The sequence below is a fragment of the Panthera uncia genome (assembly GCF_023721935.1).
Source record: "Panthera uncia isolate 11264 chromosome E2 unlocalized genomic scaffold, Puncia_PCG_1.0 HiC_scaffold_19, whole genome shotgun sequence".
NCBI lineage: Eukaryota > Metazoa > Chordata > Mammalia > Carnivora > Felidae > Panthera > Panthera uncia.
In genome coordinates this window covers 2,616,454-2,636,521 of record NW_026057588.1, presented here as the reverse complement: position 1 = coordinate 2,636,521, position 20,068 = coordinate 2,616,454, and the positions used below count along the sequence as shown (strand labels likewise).

The 20,068-nt window shown below is 42.9% G+C and overlaps 2 protein-coding genes across 4 annotated transcripts; one reads left to right on the top strand and one right to left on the bottom strand.

Moving 5' to 3' along the window:
- Nucleotides 1-1,881: 1,881 nt before the first annotated feature.
- Nucleotides 1,882-15,904, top strand: LOC125915846 (zinc finger protein 211-like). Of its 3 annotated transcripts, none has more exons than XR_007455760.1 (3): nt 1,882-2,263; nt 3,454-5,118; nt 15,823-15,904. XR_007455760.1 is itself a non-coding variant. In XM_049621885.1 (2 exons), exons 1-2 carry the CDS (start codon nt 2,164-2,166, stop codon nt 4,866-4,868), a joined length of 1,515 nt encoding a protein of 504 aa, XP_049477842.1. In that variant the 5' UTR covers nt 1,882-2,163; the 3' UTR covers nt 4,869-7,238. The 3 variants fall into 3 exon arrangements, 1 of the variants encoding a protein (XP_049477842.1); XR_007455759.1 differs by having other exon boundaries at nt 15,820-15,903; XM_049621885.1 differs by lacking the exon at nt 15,823-15,904 and having other exon boundaries at nt 3,454-7,238.
- On the bottom strand, nt 15,704-16,785 carry LOC125915866 (vomeronasal type-1 receptor 1). The gene has a single exon (XM_049621918.1). It carries the CDS (start codon nt 16,713-16,715, stop codon nt 15,786-15,788), a length of 930 nt encoding a protein of 309 aa, XP_049477875.1. The 5' UTR covers nt 16,716-16,785; the 3' UTR covers nt 15,704-15,785.
- Nucleotides 16,786-20,068: the final 3,283 nt, after the last annotated feature.

The following is a 20,068-nucleotide window of genomic DNA, read 5'->3' as shown; positions in this document are numbered from 1 at the left end:
CTGAAATGGGCCAGGGCTACTGCTTTAAAAAAAAAAAAAAAAAAGAGTCAGGTGATCTTATCCAGGTCTTAACAGGCTTCATCTGGCTGCACAGTGGAGGACGGATGCTGGGATAAGGGAGGGAGAAGGATGACCCAGAAGAATGCTACTGTAATAGGCTGGCTAGTTGAGTGTTATCAGATGTAAACAGTGGCCCTCGAGGTGGGAGAAATGGTTGGATTGTGGATTCATTTTTTTAAAGTAGGGCCAACTAGACTTTCGGTTGTGAAAAGTGAAGGAGAGAAAGGAAGGAATCAGGGATGACCCTAAAGTTTTTGGTCTCAGCAGCTGGAAGGCCGGAAGCTCCGTCAATGGAGATGAGGTGGTCAGTGGTGGAAGCAGTGTTCAGTGGGGATATCAGGAGGTTTGTTTCAGCCATATGCGGCCTGAGATGTTTCAGAGACCGCTGAGTAGAGGCATTAAGCGGGCAGTTGTGCGCACACTTTGGTGGTGGGGGGCAGGTATCAGGCTGGAGCTATCCCGCAGGTGATTGCTGCTGTGTCAGCCTAGGCGGAGCTGTGGTTTACACTGAGGAGGGGGGATTTTCAAGTCTCAGTGGTGGTCCTCTTAACCGTCCAAGAGGATGGTGTGGGCCAAGAACTGGGTCTCTTGCTTGGGCACCTTGTTGAAGGTAGTCGGTGTTGGGGACACAGGGGAGGGAGAAAAGTGGCCATGAGGAGGGTGTGGGCAAGAAGGATGATCTGGCAGGTTACCAAGGTTTCCAAGAGAGAAGTGGACATGAGAAGCATGTGGAGGCAGAGCAGTAATTGAGGCTGGAACTGGTGCTTTTTCACCTTTCTGTGGATTCCCCAGGATTTCGTGTTGACCCTTGGGTGGGACATGAGATGTTTCCGTCAGGATGGTAGGTTATTTCAGAGTCCGCTGTGGTCATCTGTGAGTTATTAGGCCTAGGGTAGAAGAGCACTGGGGCTGGGTTTTGAATAAGGTTTAGGTGTGACTGGAGGGGGCAGGATGGGCCGCACACAAAGGTGTATCTGAGATGTGGGGTGGTTCTGGTTGGTGAGGTTGAAGCAAAGAACACAGCTAGCTTTCTCCCTGTGAAGGGGAGGCTTTCCCAGCAGGATTCTGGACTGTGCTTAGTAGTAGAGGCCATCAGAGATTGAGTAGTTCTGGATCCTACTTGAGTTTGCTCAGCGAGCAGTGTCTTGTGATGCCTTGTGCCAAGTGACGAGGGGAGAGTCCAGGGGGAAGCCTGTGCTGTGGGGCGGGGAGGTAGTTGTGGTGGAGGGAACGCATCTGTGGGCTCCAGAGATGTAAAAGAGGTGCAGTCTACAGAGTCATGTGCCTGTGAAGAGGGAGTGTGAACTAATGGCCCCAGGGTCCTGATATTGCGGACTTAAGGTTGAAGGGAACGCCCAGATTTGGTTGTCTGGGAGGCACAGTCTAGAGGACAGCGGGGGTATTGGCGGGAGGAGTGGGGCCCTGTGTGCCCGGCCCAGAGTTTAGATGGTGTTTATCTGATGATCTGCTGTGGTTGCTGAGGGCTGAACAGCGATTAGGGACCATGAGGAGAGAGCACCAGTGGTGCCCATGGGGTAGGGTTTTTTAAGGTTTTTTTGTTTATTTATTTAAAAAAAAAAATTTTTTTTTTAATGTTTATTTATTTTTGAGACAGAGAGAGACAGAGCATGAATGGGGGAGGGGCAGAGAGAGAGGGAGACACAGAATCGGAAGCAGGCTCCAGGCTCTGAGCCATCAGCCCAGAGCCCGACGCGGGGCTCGAACTCACGAACCGTGAGATCGTGACCTGAGCTGAAGTCGGACGCTCAACCGACTGAGCCACCCAGACGCCCCTGTTTGTTTATTTTTGAGAGACAGAGACAGCGTGTGAGCGGGGGAGGGGCAGAGAGAGGGAGACACAGAATCTGAAGCAGGTTCCAGGCTCCGAGCTGTCAGCACAGAAGCCAACATGGGGCTCAAACTCACAAACCATGAGGTCACGAACTGAGCCGAAGTCAGACACTTAACCGATTGAGCCACCTAGGCGCCCCTAATGGGGTGGTTTTGTTGGGGGAAGAGACTCTGGATCTTTGGGAGAGGGGCTATTTGTGGTTTCATCTGTCTCCATCCTGACAGGACAGTGTGACATTTGAAGACGTGGCCATGTACTTCTCTTGGGAGGAATGGGGTCTCCTCGATGAGGCTCAGAGATGGCTATTCCACAATGTGATGCTGGAGAACTTTGCACTTGTGACCTCCCTGGGTAAGGCCCTCATTCCTACCCCAGGGACCTGGGCTAAGCTCTGCTTTTCTGTTTTTATCCCAGGGGTAGCTGGGTACTTGTCCCATCAGAAACACGGGCGCTGCTTCCTTCCCCATTTCCCGGTTACCTGTTGTTAGGGTTGGGCTGAGTGCACTGCCCCAGGGCCTCGCTGGGAAGGATTCACGTGACCAGTAGTCTTGCAGTTATGCTACTGGTTTCCACCTTGCTTGCCCTTTCACTGTCTGGCCGACTCGGTCCAAATCCACACCACCTCCCTGCCCCGGGTTTTGCCCACTTTCTATAAGTGAGGACATTCCCTTGTCCCTGCCTGTGCCAGGAACTGTGGGCACTGCCATGGTCAGTTCTCACGGGGACTATGGCAGTTCTTGCAGGGTCCTCCTCTGAGGATTGTTTTGGTAATACTAATTTTCTTTCCTGTGGTCTCTTATGTGTTTAGTTGCTCTGGGCCCATGCGGACCACTCATCTGTCCTGCCTTTCCCTTAGGACTTGAATTATGCAGGTCCTATTTAGTTCCTGAACCTCAGGTTGGGGAGGAGAGGCCTGGGTGCTTCACAGGATCAACGTGACTCCAGCCATGACGAGATGGGCTCATCGGGGCTGTGTTCAGATGATACCAGAAACCTGTCCTATTCCGCTCAAGTCTTGGTGCCACTGGCCACCTCATTTCTACTTCCTTCGCCATTCTTGACACTTGCTGACTTGTCATTTCTACTCTGAATTTGGTTCATTCCCCCTTCTCTGAGCCCCTCTCTTATTGCTTCCTCTGCAGCGCTCTGTCACGTCGCCCTGTACATACCATATCGTGGGGTGTGCACGTATCCTCACGTGGTTCTTAAACACCAGCTCTCTTACACTTGGTTTTCCTGGGCCCAGGTGCGCCCTTCTGCACAGTTACGGGCAAGGATTTACCGAGAGCCATTAGCAGAGGAGTGAGCTGTGGATCCTACTGCTCCTCCCTGTGCCACGCCCCCACCATGTGTTCTTCACCTGGTGAGGCCTCCCCACTATGTGACCTTTAGAAGCAGCTTCTTGACCCTGACCCCAACTCCTTTGTCCCAGAAACAGTGCCATCAACTCATCCACTGGTGTATTGGACACACGTTAATGATGGTGCTGCCTCTTCCCACTACTGCGTCTGTGTACTTCACTAGAATTTCTCTGCTTGCAGGTTGTTGGCATGGAGCAGGGGATGGGGAGGCACCTTCTGAGCAGAGCGCTTTTGTAGGAGCGTCGCAGGTTAGGACTCACCAGGCAAGCCCAGATCCCCAGAAGGCACACCCCTGTGAGATATGTGGTCTGGTCCTGAAAGACATTTTGGGTGTGGCTCTGCATCAGAGAACACATCCCCAGCTGAGACCTCGCACATGTGGGAGACGGACCAGTTTCATTGCAAACCTTCACCAGCACGGGAAGCAGCACAGTGTAGAGAAACCCCTGAAAAGGGCTTCACTTGTGAAGAGCTGCAGGTTCCATGTGCCAGGGGAGTCCTTCACCTGTGGGGAGGTCAACAAGGACTTCCTCACCGGTTCAGGCGAGCACCAGCACCAGGCCAGTCGTGATGGACAGAAAGCTCACAGTAGCACCATGTGTGGGGAAGCTGTTCACAGTGGGAAAAGCCATCACAGTTGGTGTGAAGACAAGAAAGCCTTCAGCCACAAATGCTCTCTTGCTCAACACCAGAGTGTCCGTGCCCAAGAAAAGCCTTACAGATGCAGTGAATGTGGGAAATCCTTCACCCGAAGGTTTAACCTCTTGCAGCATCAGAAAGTCCACACTGGAGAAATGCCCTATAAATGTAATGAATGTGGAAAATTCTTCACCAATATCTTCGGTTTCATTCAGCACCAAAGAACTCACACTGGGGAAAAGCCTTACAAGTGCAGCAGATGTGGAAAATTCTTTGGCCAAAAGTCTACCCTTACTGTACATGAGAGAATTCACACTGGAGAAAAGCCCTATGGGTGCAGTGAATGTGGGAAATTCTTTAGACATAGCTCCAGCCTCATTAAACATCAGAGAGTTCACACTGGAGTGAGGCCTTATAAGTGTGGTGAATGTGGAAAATGTTTTACTGACAACTCCTGCCTCATTAAACACCGTAGAATTCACACTGGAGAAAGGCCTTATGAGTGCAAGGAGTGTGGGAAACTTTTTAGCCAAAGTTTTGGACTCACTCAACACCAGAGAGTTCACACTAGAGAAAGACGTTATGAGTGCAGGATATGTGGGAAATCCTTAACCCGCAAATCCTACCTCATTCAACACAACAGAGTTCACGCTAGAGACGGGGCTCCCGAGTGCAGGGAACATGGGGAATTCTTCAGTGACACCCAGTTTGCTCAACACCAAAAAGTTCACATCCGAGAACGGCCTCATGAGTGCGACAAATGCGCAAAAGGTTTCAGCCGAAGGCCTAACCTCATTCACCACCACACAGGAAGTCTGTATACATGCAGCAAATGTGGGCAAGTCTTCAGTCAGCGGCCTGCTCTGATTGAGCACCAGAACGTTCACAGTGCAGGTGGGCTTTATGAGTGCACTGAATGTGAGAAAGCCTTCAGCCAGAGATGTGACCTCATTTGACACAAAAAAGTCCACACTGGAGAAAGACCTCATTGAGTGCAGTGAATGTGGAAAAGCCTTCAGCCAAAAGTCTCCCCTCATCAGGCACCGGGAAGTTCACACAGAGCAAAGCCATGGCCGTGTAGGGAACAGGCTGTTTACCTGTTTGATATAAAGACATTGGAGGAGAGCCTTCGTGAAGGAGACATCTTCCTGAAGTTGAACTCCTGCATCTTAAAACACCACAGGGAAGATTCCCTGTATATTCCAGGTATGTGGGAAGCTTCCAGGAGCCACTCTTCCTAACCTGGGTGGGGCGCTTGCCGAGATTGTGTCACTGCCAGTTTCTGTGGTGTAAGTCCTCTGAACTCTACTGTCTGAAATGCCCAGGCTCCCGTGGTATTTACGGAAGTAGACCTCAGATTTCTCTGGAGAAAATGAGCAACTTGAGCCTTTAGGGGGACATCATTACCTTCTCTTTAATTTGTCACATTCTTGACCCAGTTTTCTCCCAAAAGACCTTATTTGTGTTCTGTTGGTGACTTGTTGGTTTGTCTTCATGGACATTGTTTTCATGACACTTGTGGTGGATTTTCCAGTCTCCATGTCACCAACCTGTACACGGGCTCACCTTGCTATGGTTTGTGCAGTAAAAAAGGCCTTATTGTTCAAGCCACCTTTTGTCTTGGGGGTTGTATTCACTAACAGGTGCTTTGAAAACATGCAGGGCTGAACAGCTTGCGTGGGAGTCCCAAACTTTGGTGCGCCTCAGAAGAGACCGTGTAATGGCAGAGGACGGCTCTTCAGTTCGGGCCTAGTTCACACTGTTGCCCGTGGCCTCCAAGGAAAGACTGTAGGCTTTGTACAACTGATTGGCAGCCTGAATGCCAAGGTCTTTTTGCAGGCCCAGAGGTCACACTGATGAGCAGGCACTGGAGACAGTATCCGGTGCTTCCGGGACTAGTTTCTTTGCTTATGGTGCATATTCTGTGATGACCGCATGGTGAAGGGGAGTTTTCTTCCCCAGGTCCTTCAGAGGAGCCACGTGCCCTGATGTCTAGAGTTTTGTAAAGTAGTGTCACTGATCCTAAAGCTGTAGGGCCCAGGGAATACCGTCATTGGTGCACAGACATCGCGTTGACAGGGAGAGGTAGAGCCTGCAGCGAACAGGTGGGCCGTGCCTCTTCTAAAAGTGTACCCACAGCTGCTGCAGTGACTGTGGCTGTGGCTCTGTAGGGTGGGCACGTACCTTCGGGCCTGTGTGTCTTGAGTAGCTGAGGTCATTTGCATAGAAAGTAAAGGTTTTGTGGATTCTTGTGGCTTTCTGGGCTGTTGACCTTAGAAGACTTACTAGACATGTAGGAGAACAAGCATAGGGACGGGAGATCTCACAGTCCAGTGGTATGGCCTCTGTGACTAAGGCGGAAACATCCTTCATTGCTCAACAGTATTTGCTATTCCTGAGGTAAGGCATTCCTCCTAAAGCGTTAGCAGAGAGTGATGGATGGGGCGCCTGGGTGGCTCAGTCAGTTAAGCATCTGACACTTGATTTCAGCTCAGGTTATGATCTCACAGTTCATGAGTTTGAGCACCATGTCGGGCTCTGCTGTAAGAGCGCAAAGCCTGCTTGGGATTCTCTCTTTCTCTCTCTCTCTCTGCCCTTCCCCCATGCTTGCTCGCTCTCTCAAATATAAACATTAAAAAAAAAAGAGGTGATGGAGATAGTAGAGGGTTGACAAACCTGATTTTTTATAAAGGGGGAGATCCATACTTTATTTTGAATGATTGCTTAACCATTAAGTTATTGCACATGAAGTAAATTGCACGTATTTAAAGTGTATAAATTGGTATTTTGTATAAATAAGTTTTTGACAAGTATAATCCATGAAATCATCGTAATTGTGATAATAAACATAAGTCCCACACATGTTTAACTCCTGCTTGTTATTAATCTCTTTCCCTGCCCTCTCTGGCTCTCTGGGCAAACCTGGATTTACTTTCCTTTACAATAGACTACATTTTCTAGAATTCTAGATGATTGGAATTTTTCTGGTTTCATATATGCTGCATAATTAGAGATTCAAAAAAATAGTTTGTTCTTTCACTGCTGAGTAGTATTCTCTGGTGTGAATCTACTGCTGTCTGACGTTCTGTTCCTCTGTTCATTGACATCTGGGTTTCCAGGTTTGGGCTGTTACAAATAAAGCTGCTATGAAAATTCACGTATAAGTCTTTATACAGATACATGTTTCATTTCTCTTGTGTTACTTCCTCTGAGTGCAATGCTTGAAGCGTAGGGTAGGTAAATATTTAACTTTTTAAGAAATTGCCAAACTGATGTGAAATGGTTATTTCTTTTCATATTTCCTACCATCAGTGTATGAGAGTTTCACTACCTTCCTGGTTCCTGTGAGGCATGGAAATTTCCACTTAATCTTTCCCTCCCTAGGGTCCATTTGCAAGAATGTAAAACCACTCAGATCCAGGCTTGAACTGGCTCCTCAGCAACAGTACCACTACACATGCTGCCTATAATCTGGTCCCTTTGGTTTGGTGGTGTCCTATGTGACAAGCATAGCAGGAGGTGACAGAATGTTTGCCAGCTTTCTTACACTATCTATGTGAGGAGTAATCTTTCTCAATCCGTTTGGCCTTGTGGTTTCCTTACTAGACAAGGCTATGGCAGATTGGCAAGCAAAACCTAGCAGCTGCTACTGCAGAAAGATTACTTGACTGTTGGACACCCCCCTTTTCATTACCATGACTTCCTGGTTTCTTCATAACTAGTGAAGAAGGCATTGTTTGGCCTTACCTTTCAAAGTTATTTGTAACCAAAACCATTGTAAAAGGGGCTCCCTATAACACTGGAAAAACATATATTGTAAAAGACTAAAATGTCTCTAAGATAAAATGTAGTAGTGGTTTTCAAAGTGAGGAGGATATTAGTAATATAGTACAATATAAAAGTTGTGATAGTTGGGTCACCTGGGTGGTTCAGTTCGTTAAGCATCTGACTTGATTTTGGCTCAGGTCATGGTCTCACAGTTGTGAGATCGAGCCCTGTGTTGGGTTCTGCGCTGAGCATGGAACCTGCTCAAGATTCTTTCCCTCCCTCTGCCCTTCCTGCGCTCTTGCAGGTGCATGCTCTCTCTCAAAAACAGTAAAAGTAAACTTTAAAAGTTGTGATATGTGGAAACATTGGACGTCAGATACAATGGTTTGGTAAAGAACACAATATAGATAGGATAAATGATAATGCCTATACAACTAAAAAATAGCAGGGATGTCTGGCTGGCTCAATGGGTAGAGCACGTGACTCTTTATCTTAGGGTTGTGAGTTCAAGCTCCACATTGGGTGTAGAGCTTAATTAAAAAAAAAAAGAAATACCAGATGGAGGAAATCTCAAAAGCCGTTGGAAAGGGGTAAAGCCATTGGAAATTTTAAAGGAAAGCCAAACATCTTAAGACATGAAAGGAGAAGCAGACCTATAGATAATGAAACACAAAGAAGGAGGAAGTTACTGAGGGAGACTGTTTACAAAAGGGAAACATGCTGTTTAGACCCATTGTAATAAGGAGAATCAAGGACAGGAGAAAGTTATGCACATGTACAGTAGGAAATATAGAGGAACAAGAATCTTTTTGAGCTCTTCCCTTTCCACAGTTAGTGAATGCAAATGTACCATGAAATAAATGTTTTTAAAATATTGAAGTAAAAATTATGTGTATCAAGAATATCCTCAGCCAGCCGACAGACACATGAAAAGATGCTCAACATCACTAATGAGTGATGTGCAAATCAAAACCACAATGAGCTATCACCATACACCTGTCATAATGGCTAAAATCAGAAACGCAAAAGGCAACAAGTGTTGGCAAGGATGTGGAGGAGAAAGGCACCCTCCAGCACTCTTGGTGAGAATGCAAACTGGTGCAGCTGTTGTGGAAAACAATAGGAAGATTACAGAAAATATTAAAAGCAGGATTACCGTATGATCCAGTAATTCCACTACTGGGCATTTACTCAAAGAATACGAAAACATGAATTTGAAAAGATACAGGCATCCCTATGTTTATGGCAGCATTATTTACAATAGCCAACATCTAGAAATAGCCAGTGTCCATCAGTAGATGAATCAATAAAGATGTGTGTGTGTATACAATGTGTGTATAATATGTATATGTGTGTATGTACATCTTCAGGATGTATAGGAATGTTAGCCATAAAGAATGAAATGTCATTTGCAACAACATGGATGAATCTGAAGGGTATAATTCTAGGTGAAATAAGAGAAAGACAAATACCATTTAATTTCACTCATGGAATTTAAGAAACAAAACAGGTCCCTGGGTGGCTCAGTTGAGTAAGCATTCAACTCTTGATTTTGGCTCAGGTCATCATCTCATGACTCGTGAGTTCGTGCCCCTCATCAGGCTCTGCACTGACAGCACAGAGCCTGCTTGAGATTTTCTCTGCCCCTTCCCCTCTCACAGGTGCTCTCACACACTCTGTATTTAATGTTTAAATAAAACATTAAAAAATATAGAGAACTGCTGAATCACTGTATTGTACACCTGAAATTAATATAACACTGTACCTGAATTACACTGGAATTAAGTTAATTGAAAAAACCTTAAAATATTTTGAAAAGATAGAATGGGCTAAGTAGTAAATAAAGTTTCAAAAGAAATGTCCTCAGCCAATATGCATGCCATTTGAAAGAAAAAGCAATCAAAATATTTGTGGGCATAAGGGTGCCTGGGTGGCTCAGTCAGTTGAGCATCAGAGTCTTGATTGCGGCTCAGGTCATGATCTCACGGTTGGGTAGTTCGAGCCCCACATCGGGCTCTGCACTGATGGTGCAGAGCCTGCCTAGGATTCTCTTACTCTCCCTTTCATTGTTCCTCCTCTGCTCACTCCCTATCTCTCTCTGTCAAAATAAATAAGTAAACATTTAAAAAAATATATATTTGTGGGCATATTAGACCTCAGAATTTTTTTTTCCAAACTAGGAATCTGCCATAATGACTCTTAAAAACTAATATTCAAATTAGGAAAAAACAAGCAGGATGGTGAAATGGGGCTGGGATGTAAGGATAATCCATATCCTGATAATGTTTTCTACTATTTAAAAAAAAAATAATTTTGCAGACATACACAATTTCAAAGTAAATTCTGGTTTGGTTGATAGTTTTAAGAGAAAGAGTTGCAAGTGCTGAAATGCTTATTTTAAGTTTTTATTTTGTTGACTCTTGCTACTCTGGTTGAAGTTGACAGTTGGTTTTTAAAACTTACAATTCGGGGCACCTGGGTGGCTCAGTCGGTTAAGTGTCCGACTTCAGCTCAGGGCATTATCTCACAGTTCGTGAGTTCGAGCCCCGCGTTGGGCCTGGAGCCTGCTTCGGATTCTTTGTCTCCCTCTCTCTCTGCCCCTCCCCTGCTGATGCTCTGTCTCTCTCTGTCTCAAACATAAATAAAAACATTTAAAAAAGAAGTTAAAACTTACAATTCACAGGAAAAATAATCATCAAGACACATTTAGAAGGTAAAAAAAAAGATAAGGTGGATTGTTCTTCAGAAATTAGGGCTTGTTATAAAACTAAAAATGACAGTTTGATATTAGATATTTGCAGAGTTACACATACAGATCAGTGGGGACCATGTAGAGTTTAGAAGGAGATCCACATACATCTGGACAATCACTTGATTTATGATAGACTATGTTACAGAACCTGGTGTGGGAGGGAACTTCTCTAAAGAAATATGTTCTAATATGCATCAAAACATGGACGAAAACTTACACAGCTGCATTGTTACTCCCAACACGTGAAAGCAATACAAAGGTCCATCACTGTAGAATAGAAATCGTGATACGGTGTAATGGGCCCTCAGATCAATGTGATGCTTAAAACATAATATTGGAGGAAAACATTAACTAGAACTATACAATAAACAATATAGCTCTAAGAAAAACATCTAGTGAAATGTCTCTCTGGGGAGGCGGTTGATGTTGCTGAAGCCGAGCAGCTGGGAACGCCTGGCCCGCTCAGGGTGGACAGCCACCTGCTGCTTTTGCTCGTATTTCTCCGCCTTCTCAGAGACCATGACCACCTGTTATGGGTCTGATCAGATGCTTTGATTGTGCCTGCTCAGCCATAGATTACTCCCGCTACATGCTTTCAACAAGCTCTGTTTTCCCCCTGAGAACACTCTTTAAACGGTGTAATGAATTGTGATGTCTATTGATGATTGATATGATTTTCCCAATAAATACGAGAATGAGGAGTTTGGGGCAACCATCCTTCCAAACTGTCGTCCCCTGCTCCCTTTCTCTTGCAGCTGACTTGTTTCTGCCTCATTTTTCTCCCGTGTGCCGTTAGGAAAGTGGAATATGGTACCCTCAACAGCAATGAAAATGGATGACACAGACACATTGAACAGCATAAATGAATCTTACTGACATGGGTTGGGCAAAAGAAATAAATGCATAATATATGATTTCACTCATGTAAATGTCCATAATATACAAAAACAAACTATAGTTTTAGAATTTATGCATAGTAAGGAAAACTATTGAGAAAATCCAAAAGGGGCACCTGTGTGGCTCAGTTGGTTAAGCTTCCAATTTTGTCTCAGGTCATGATCTCAGTTCATGAATTCGAGCCCCATGTCGGGAGCTGTGCTGACAGCTCAGAGCCTGGAGCCTGCTTCGGATTCTGTGTTCTCCCCCCACCCCCCGCCCCACTCCCAACTTGCACTCTGTCTCTCAAAAATGGATAAGCGTTAAAAATTTCTTTAAGTCCAAAAGATGCCGACTTTAAAAATCTGAATGTTGCTTTCCTCTTGGAGAAGGTGTAGACCGTGTCTGGGATGGAGCACTTGACATGGCAGGGCACACTACAAGTATACTTTGTATTTCCCTCAGTGGCAGATACAGAAGTATCTATTTTAGGAACATTTGTTAAATTCTAAATATATATATTTAATATATATACATATATAATATTCTAAATATACTTAATATATATGCATATATATATAATATATGTATAATAATTCCCTGTAGTAATGTTACATTTCACAATAAAAGTGTAAAGAAAAAAATGGGGTAAACATAAGTGTGGTCCTTAAATTATAGCACCAAAAAACATAAATAAAATGTAAGAATTAAAAAAAATTTTTTTTTAATGTTTATTTATTTTTGAGACAGAGAGAGACAGAGCATGAACGGGGGAGGGGCAGAGAGAGAGGGAGACACAGAACTGGAAGCAGGCTCCAGGCTCCGAGCCATCAGCCCAGAGCCCGACGCGGGGCTCGAACTCACGGTCCGTGAGATCGTGACCTGAGCTGAAGTCGGACGCTCAACCGACTGAGCCACCCAGGCGCCCCAAAATGTAAGAATTTAATGGAGATGAATTATACATAACCTGAACAGAGCTGAAAAGAGAAAAAAAAAAAGGAAATGGGAAACCAAAAAGGTTGAATGTTAAATTTAACTAGCAGGTTTCTCTTGAGTGAGACTTCTGTCATGAGGGGCAAGGCATGAAACATAAACACAATCAGTATCCCTATCAGTGTTCACAGACCCAGAAAGTGATAGCTTGGCTGAAAATCAGGTGAAACACAGATCAGTCCATAAAATGCAAAAGAAACACCTTTCCCCAAATGGTTCATTCAACTTCAGAAACAGGATGATCAGTTACTTGGAAGCAAAGTATTTCCATTAAAAACAGGGTCTGGAACTTGGACAAACAAGGTTGAGTCGAGTGGTGCTGTGGAACGATGGCTGGAGTTCATAGGCTGTAAATGTGTTTTCTCATCTTCCAGATGGACATGAGGATAGTTAGCTTGTGTGTATGAGCAAATTGTTAGTAAACCCATAAAGATAAAATAATTTCAGGCGCACTGTTAGAAAATATGAAATCTGCCATAGAGTATACAGACCAGTAAGGTCAGGGGACAGACATGCAGGTGAGGAAAGAACTGAGGGCGGCGGGCATAAGCACAGGTCTCCGAGAGCTCACTGGGAGGTGGGTCTGCCTGAGTCAGAGAGGTGGGGTCATCACAGATAAGGAAACTGCTGTATCTTCTGTGGCTTCGTTGATCAACTGTATGGATTAGGTGTCCTTGGGCTAAGGCTCAGTTATAGATACAATGTATTCTCATCAACTATTCAGGAATTCATTGGTCTAAGAATTACCTTAGGACTAGAGAAGACAGAAGTTAGTGGTGACTGGTAATTAGAAAGCATTTAATCAGGGTGGTTTAGAGAAACACACCCTGACCTGATAGCGGGGACTGTGTGAATGGATATAATGGGAACGATAAGGCCTCGTCAGAGACTATTGTGCAAACTTGAGCTCAAGAAAGAGTTGCACAGTTCATGAAATTTTTATAAAAATTAATTGGACTTAAGGAGGCCTTTAAATGTCATTTTCTGTGTGCAAATAAATAAGGTTATACTTTCTCGAAGACAGCATTCAGTCCTAGGATTTATCAAAATTAACTATAAAATACAGTAAAACCTTGGTTTACGAGTATAATTTGTTCCAGAAACATGCTTGTAATCCAAAGCACTTGTATATCAAAGTGAATTTCCCCATAAAAAATAATGGAAACTCAGATGATTCATTTCACAACCCAAAAATATTCAAATAAAAATGATTACAATACTGTAATAGAATACAAAATATAAAGAAAAATAAATTAACCTGCACTTACCTTTGAAAACCTTCATGGCTGGTGTGAGGGAGATGAGAGGAGAGTTATTGTGTAGGACAACTTTCGTTATAACAGAATCACTGCTGTCTGTTGGCTCAATGGAATCTTTTTCTGCACAGGGGTCATTGTATATGCTCGCGTGGATATTGACTGCAGTATAATGTTAATACACTCTTGTCATATACTATGTTACATTAAACATATAAGGCAATATGGCAGCAGAGGAAAGGGTCTATATCTGCAGGCAGCCTGACCTAGAATGAAGCAAAGCCTTCCTAAGCTTTCTCTTGTATGGATAAGCAAATGACTGTCCACAGGTGCTTTGAAGTGACAAAAAATACACTAGTACCAGTTGTAGGCAACTTCCAGCATTCTGAAAAATCACTGATTTCTGCCAAATACCATGGCCTGAGACTGAGCATCTGAGCATGGGAGACAATCACCCACGATCCTGCAGAGAGAGAGGGAGAGGGAGAGAGAGAGAAGAACCATTGGTTCAGTTGTAATCATGTAACGTTTGGCATCATGTACTACTCGTATTGCAAGACATTGCTTGATTTATAAAGTTAAAATGTCTTAGAAATGTTTGCTTCTTTTGTGGAACGAACACTCACATAACAAGTTACTCACAAACCAAGGTTTTACTGTAGTTGTAAAATTGCCTGGACTCTTCAGCAAAATTGAAAGATTGAATTAAAATCCTAAAGACACGGGGCGCCTGGGTGGCTCAGTCAGTTAAGCATGTGACTCTTGATTTCAGGTCAGGTCATGATCTCATGGTTTGTGAGTTTGAGCCCCGTGTCAGGCTCTGTGCTCACAGTTTAGAGGCTGCTTGGGATTCTCTGTCTCTCCCTCTCTCTCTGCCCTCCCCCCAGCTCTCTCCCTCTCTCTTTCTCTCCCTCTCTCTCAAACTAAACTAAACTAAACTAAACTAAACTAAACTAATATAAAATAAGATAAAATCCTTAAGGACAATATGAACAGCGTGAATTAAATAGAGAAAAATAGGCCAGTGGGGAAAAAAAGAACTCTTATATTTGATACTAAATGTGAGAAATAGAGTGAAAAATGCTTAAGCTCTTGAAATTTTGTCTTTTGTTTGTTTATTTTATTTTAGGGGGAGTGCAAGCAGGGGAGAGAGGTGGAGAGAGAGAGAAAGAGAATCTTAAGCAGGCTCCACGCTCAGCACAGAGCCTGATGCAGGGCTCGATCCCACGACCTTGGGATCATGACTTGAGCCGAAATCAAGATGGGATGTTCAACCGACTGAGCCACCCAGGTGTCCCTGCCTTTTGTTTAAAATAAATGCCAATGACTGAAGGTTGGAAACACACTAGGTTTGAGAACCATTAAACCATAATATTTTAACCAAAATTGGGAGTCAAATGGAAGTTTATTAAAATGAAACACATTTTATTATGTATGTACTAAATGACATCTAAAAAGCAAAGGTGATGATTCACACATGTTCCTACACCTCTTCATTGACCTTTGTCATTGTTAGGACAAAGTTTAGAATTTTTCTCTGATCTGTGGTATTCTGCCACAAACACTACAGTTTTGTTGTTTATTAAGGTTGCGTGTACAGGGGTGCCTGGGTGGTTCAGTCTGTTGAGCATCCGACTTTGGCTCAGGTCATGATCTTGCTGTCCTTGAGTTCAAGCCCCGCATCAGGCTCTGTGCTGACACCTCGGAGCCTGGAGCCTGTTTCAGATTCTGTGTCTCCCTCTTTCTCTGCCCTTCCCCTGCTCACGCTCTCTCTCTCTCTCTCTCTGTCAAAAATAAATAAACATTAAAAAAAAAAAAAAGGTTGCGTGTACCTTCCCCATATGGGCCATTCCAGGTCTTTTCCCTGATAGATACAGTCTCATTCACTTATGTTTAGGGAAAAAACCTATTACAACTATTGAGAAGCCCTTACCAGATATAGGTGACATTTTACTTATGTTGGCAAACTTGGTAGTTCTCATACACTATACTCTGTAAAGGACCTTAAACTTCTTAGTTGAGGAATACAGCCTGTGTATGTTAAGTAATAATTGCATATTGTATAAATCTATTTTGGCTCTACTGTGCCTGTATGAGAGTGGGGTGTTAATCACTGGATATCACAGAATCCTAGAATTGTAACTAGCACCAAATAGTCATGTATATTTTAATGAAGGGTGAAACTAAAAATAGATTTATCTGCACAGATCAAAAGATATACACCTGTTTTACCAGATTAAGGAAATTGTTTTCCTTGTCCAGCAGGCAAAGCAGAACCGGGAGACATGCACATCACTGCTGATGAACACAAATGGGCTGAATGTTGGAAAACTTGATGCTGCAAACACACTGATGTTTACTAGCCACTCGTTTGGACTCTGAATAAATGTTATGCAAAGAGACAAAATGGCAGAGAGACAGTAACAGCAGATGAAGGAGCTCACCAGCATCAGGATGGTTTGTGTGGCTCTGGCCTCATGGGAGGGTCTGGGGGAAAGGCTGCGGCTGTGAATGTGTTGGACTCGCTGCTTGTGCCTGAGCAGGACAAGGACCATGGAGCCACTGGCCCACACCATGATGCTCAAAAACACAAAGTCAAAATAAAAATATATGACAGCATTTAGTGAGCCTCCAAGTTTATCTTGTGGTAGTTTAGAACAGTAGACAAATATATTTTTTAAAGTCAGGTTTTTGCTGTTCACTGGCCCAGTCATTTTCATTGGCGTGTAGATATTTAACAGGAGATGCAAGATCCAGCAGAGGAAACAGCAGAAGCCAATGCATTTTGGAGATGTTCTGAGCCCCATCACCCCAGAGATTTTAGGATGAAGCTTACTGGCCTGGTAGCCACTCAACAGGCAGGTGATGCTGAGGGCAACTCCTCTGCTCACCCTGTGTACATAGAAGACAACTTTACATCCAGTGTCATCTAGGAAAGATTTCCATCCAAAAGCTGCCATGGTCTGAGGGATCCCTTTGGAGAAAAGCACCAAGTTGTTGGCTAAGACCAGTTGGTTGAGAATCAAGTCTTTGGGTTTCAACTTGTGTCCTGTGAGCAAAGTGAAGGTATAAATACCAAAGAGGAGGGAATTTCCCAGGATCCCCAGTGCTGCCTGAATGAGGAAGATAATCCCCATTTCCAAGTTGGAAGAGCCCATCAATTTCAAGTGGAAATTGGTCTTAACTGGGGCAGAAGATCTGGAGGAAATCCAAAATATATGTATTACTATCTTCATGTCTCCTGTAGGGCTTTCCATAAACCACATTTTTTCTGCATAGAGGACATTCAGAATATGTCCTTAAAAGCAACAAAAGGGTCAGATAGTGGTTATTTAAAGGAGATTTTACTACGTCACTGTAGAGAAGATGTTTCTCCAAGGATGCACACCAATTGACAGCAACCTTTAGGCCTTGGGTTATTGAAGGAGGAGGGAGTCGTGGCATATTTAGACATAAACATTCACATCAACTTTATAGGCAGATGGATTTGTTTAAAATGTTTAGATACAATTGTAATTTTTATAACCAATTAAAATTGAAGGGTAATTTTAAGAAAATGTAGTACAATATACATATGAACTTTATCAGAGAAGAATTTTAAACCAAGGGAAAGTTCCAGAAATAACTTTGAAAAGAAAACATGTAATGAATTTAATTCTCCAACAAAGATGTCATTTTATGTGGAGTGAGAATTTACACAGTTTCTGTAAATCAGAGTCAACTTGGAAGAGTCTCTGACTACTTAACACCTGTGATCACCACGGGTCACTCCTATGTTTGAACTGTAGTCGTTCAAGGGCAAAAGAGACTCATTCTATTCCCTTAATCAAAAGGGAATGGACGCCATGGAGACATGGGTAGGGGCTAAATTATGTGCACTGTGCTCTCGGAGAAAGAATATTGAAATATCCATCATTACGCTCCTTGAGTAGAACTTTATCTGCCGGAACAAACCATGCTGTTAAACGCTACACGTCTGTGAGGGGTGACCACATTAAAAATTCCTACTGATCAGGGGATCGTGAGGTCCTTGCTGGGTAGGAAGAGTTTCAGATTTGGAGGATCATTCGAATGTCATAGTAATTTTGAAATCTGGTTCCAGGTCAGGGTAACATTGAGAATCTGAGAATATTGAAGTCCCCGATGATCTCTGCTCTCTTAAATGTGGAATCTCTAGTTCTTTTTTCTTAAGAGTCCTATCTCCACATGGGAGTTGGAGGTTTATACTCTTCCACCAATCGTTAGATATTTTAGATAAATGTAATTACGAATTCCTTTTTTTTTTTTTAACAGCTTTATTCATTTTTTGAAAGACAGACTGTGAGTAGGGGAGGGGCATAGAGAGAGGGAGACAGAATCTGAAGCAGGCTCCAGGCTCTGAGCTGTCAGCACAGAGCCCAACCCGGGGCTTGAACCCATGAAATGTGAGATCATGACCTGAGCCGAAGTGGGACGCTTTACCAACTGAGCCACCCAGACGCCCCAAGAATAACTCATTAGTTTCAATCTCAAAGTGACTTTAAAACATGTTTGCATACCTATACAACCCTTATTATGTGAGAAGTTTATGACCAATCCATACAAATAATAACTTTTGAGAAACTAAAAAAAAATAATTGTGTCTGTTGATTTTTATCAGGGTGTATTCAAACAAAACACCAAAACTATCAGCCAAGATTGTGAACTGGTATCCAATATCGTATTTTTAGTAAAGTCATCAATTTTTTTTAAATGACTGAATAAGGATATTAATGTGATCCATGTAATTGAAAGAAGTCAACATTAACCAATGTGTATTTGACTTGAAATGTATAGAGAGATGGATATAGTTTTTTCAACTGAACAGGTTCAGATATTGTGATCAACTCCCGAGCAACTACCACCTCTGTTCTCCAGATTGTGGCCTCTAAATGCAACTTCTCACAGGGGCACCTGGGTGGCTCAGTCCGTTGAGCATCCGACTTCGGCTCAGGCCGTGATCTCACAGCTCATGGGTTCGAGCCCTGAGTTGGGCTCTGTGCTGAGCTATAAAAAACTTATAAAAAGCTTATATAAAAAGCTATAAAAAACTTCTTTGAATGGGAGGCAATAAGAAGGAACTGTACTACCTCTGAAGTGTTCTTCACAATAAACTGAACTAGAACTTGAGTAAGCCACTAGCAAAAATTATACCTTTAGTGTGACTGACTGGGACAGCATATGAAGCAGTATCAGTAGGATGTAATAAATTGATAGAACATCTTAAATTATTCTAGATAAATGATCCATTTTTTTATAAGAATAAGAAAAAGAGGGAGACTTATTAATTGCCAAACTCTTAATGGAAAAACACAAATTATATGGGGGTGAATAAGGGAAACATGAGCTCTTATTGTTATTTAATGATACTATTGAGTAGTTATTGTTGTAGGTATGAGAAAGGTACTCAGGTCCTCCTTATGAAGGAATCCAATCTTTACATCCCATGTCATTGTGTAGGAGTACGTTCTTGATTATTTACTTGAGAATATAATTATACATATGATTTTTTTTGTTAAATAATCTGGTGTGGATAACATGGGTGACAGTATAGATGAAATGACTGCGTGCTGGTAATTTAACTGTTTAAGGTGGTGATAAGTCTGTGGGCCTTATGCTGTTATCTTTCACGTATATTTGAAATATTCCATTATACCAGTTTTCAAAGACATTTTCTTCTATTAATAATATTTTCTAAGTTTTGTGTCTTTAAGGCAATATTTTTCAACCTAGACAATACACATTTTATTCTTAGCATTTCATTGTTAAATTACTTTATTCTTACCGTACTTAATTTTTTTTCTGTCTTTAGACAGGACTCTTAAAACCAAGTGACATCTGTATCCAGAGGGAACAGATAAATGAGCAGTTTGGAAACTAAAGAAGGTAAAACCCACCTAAAATACAGATGCTTATAAGCTTGTCAGTTAATGAAATGTATCAGATTTTCCCATAATTCTAAATGTAAGGGATCTAGCTTAGTATATAAATCACCATGATACTCAAAAGAAAGGAATCACATTAGGGAAACTCTTTGGGGGCAGGTATCCAAACCAGGTCTATTTTGTATGAGCCTTTGTGGAAAGTCAGTGCTTTCACTCAGATAAAAAACCTTATCAGTGATGGAAAAAGAGGCAGAGATCTGAAGTAAATTAATAGAAAATTAAATTCAACAAGATTTTAAAGGGAGACTTCCATAAGAAGAATGCTCTGTCTTTAAGAAATACTCTGGGAGCACCTGGGCGGCTCAATAGGCTAAGCATCAAACTCTTGATCTCGGCTCAGGTCATGATCTCATAGTTCTTGAGATTGAGCCCCACGTGGGGTTCTGCACTGACAGCATGGAGCCTGCTTGGGATTCTGTCTCTCCATCTCTCTTGGCCCCACCCCCCTCTCTGTGTGTCTCTCAGAATAAATAAACAAACTTAAAAGAAGAAGAAGGAGGAAGGGGAGGAGGAGAAGGAAGAGGAGAAGAAGGAATAGGAGGAGAAGG

Bases quoted from the DNA above. Each gene is read 5' to 3' on its own strand.
- LOC125915866 (XM_049621918.1), bottom strand. From the start codon at position 16,715: ATGGGCTCTTCCAACTTGGAAATGGGGATTATCTTCCTCATTCAGGCA.
- LOC125915846 (XM_049621885.1), top strand. From the start codon at position 2,164: ATGTACTTCTCTTGGGAGGAATGGGGTCTCCTCGATGAGGCTCAGAGA. The intron at 2,264-3,453 runs GTAAGGCCCTCA...CTCTGCTTGCAG, and splicing joins TGCACTTGTGACCTCCCTGG to GTTGTTGGCATGGAGCAGGG.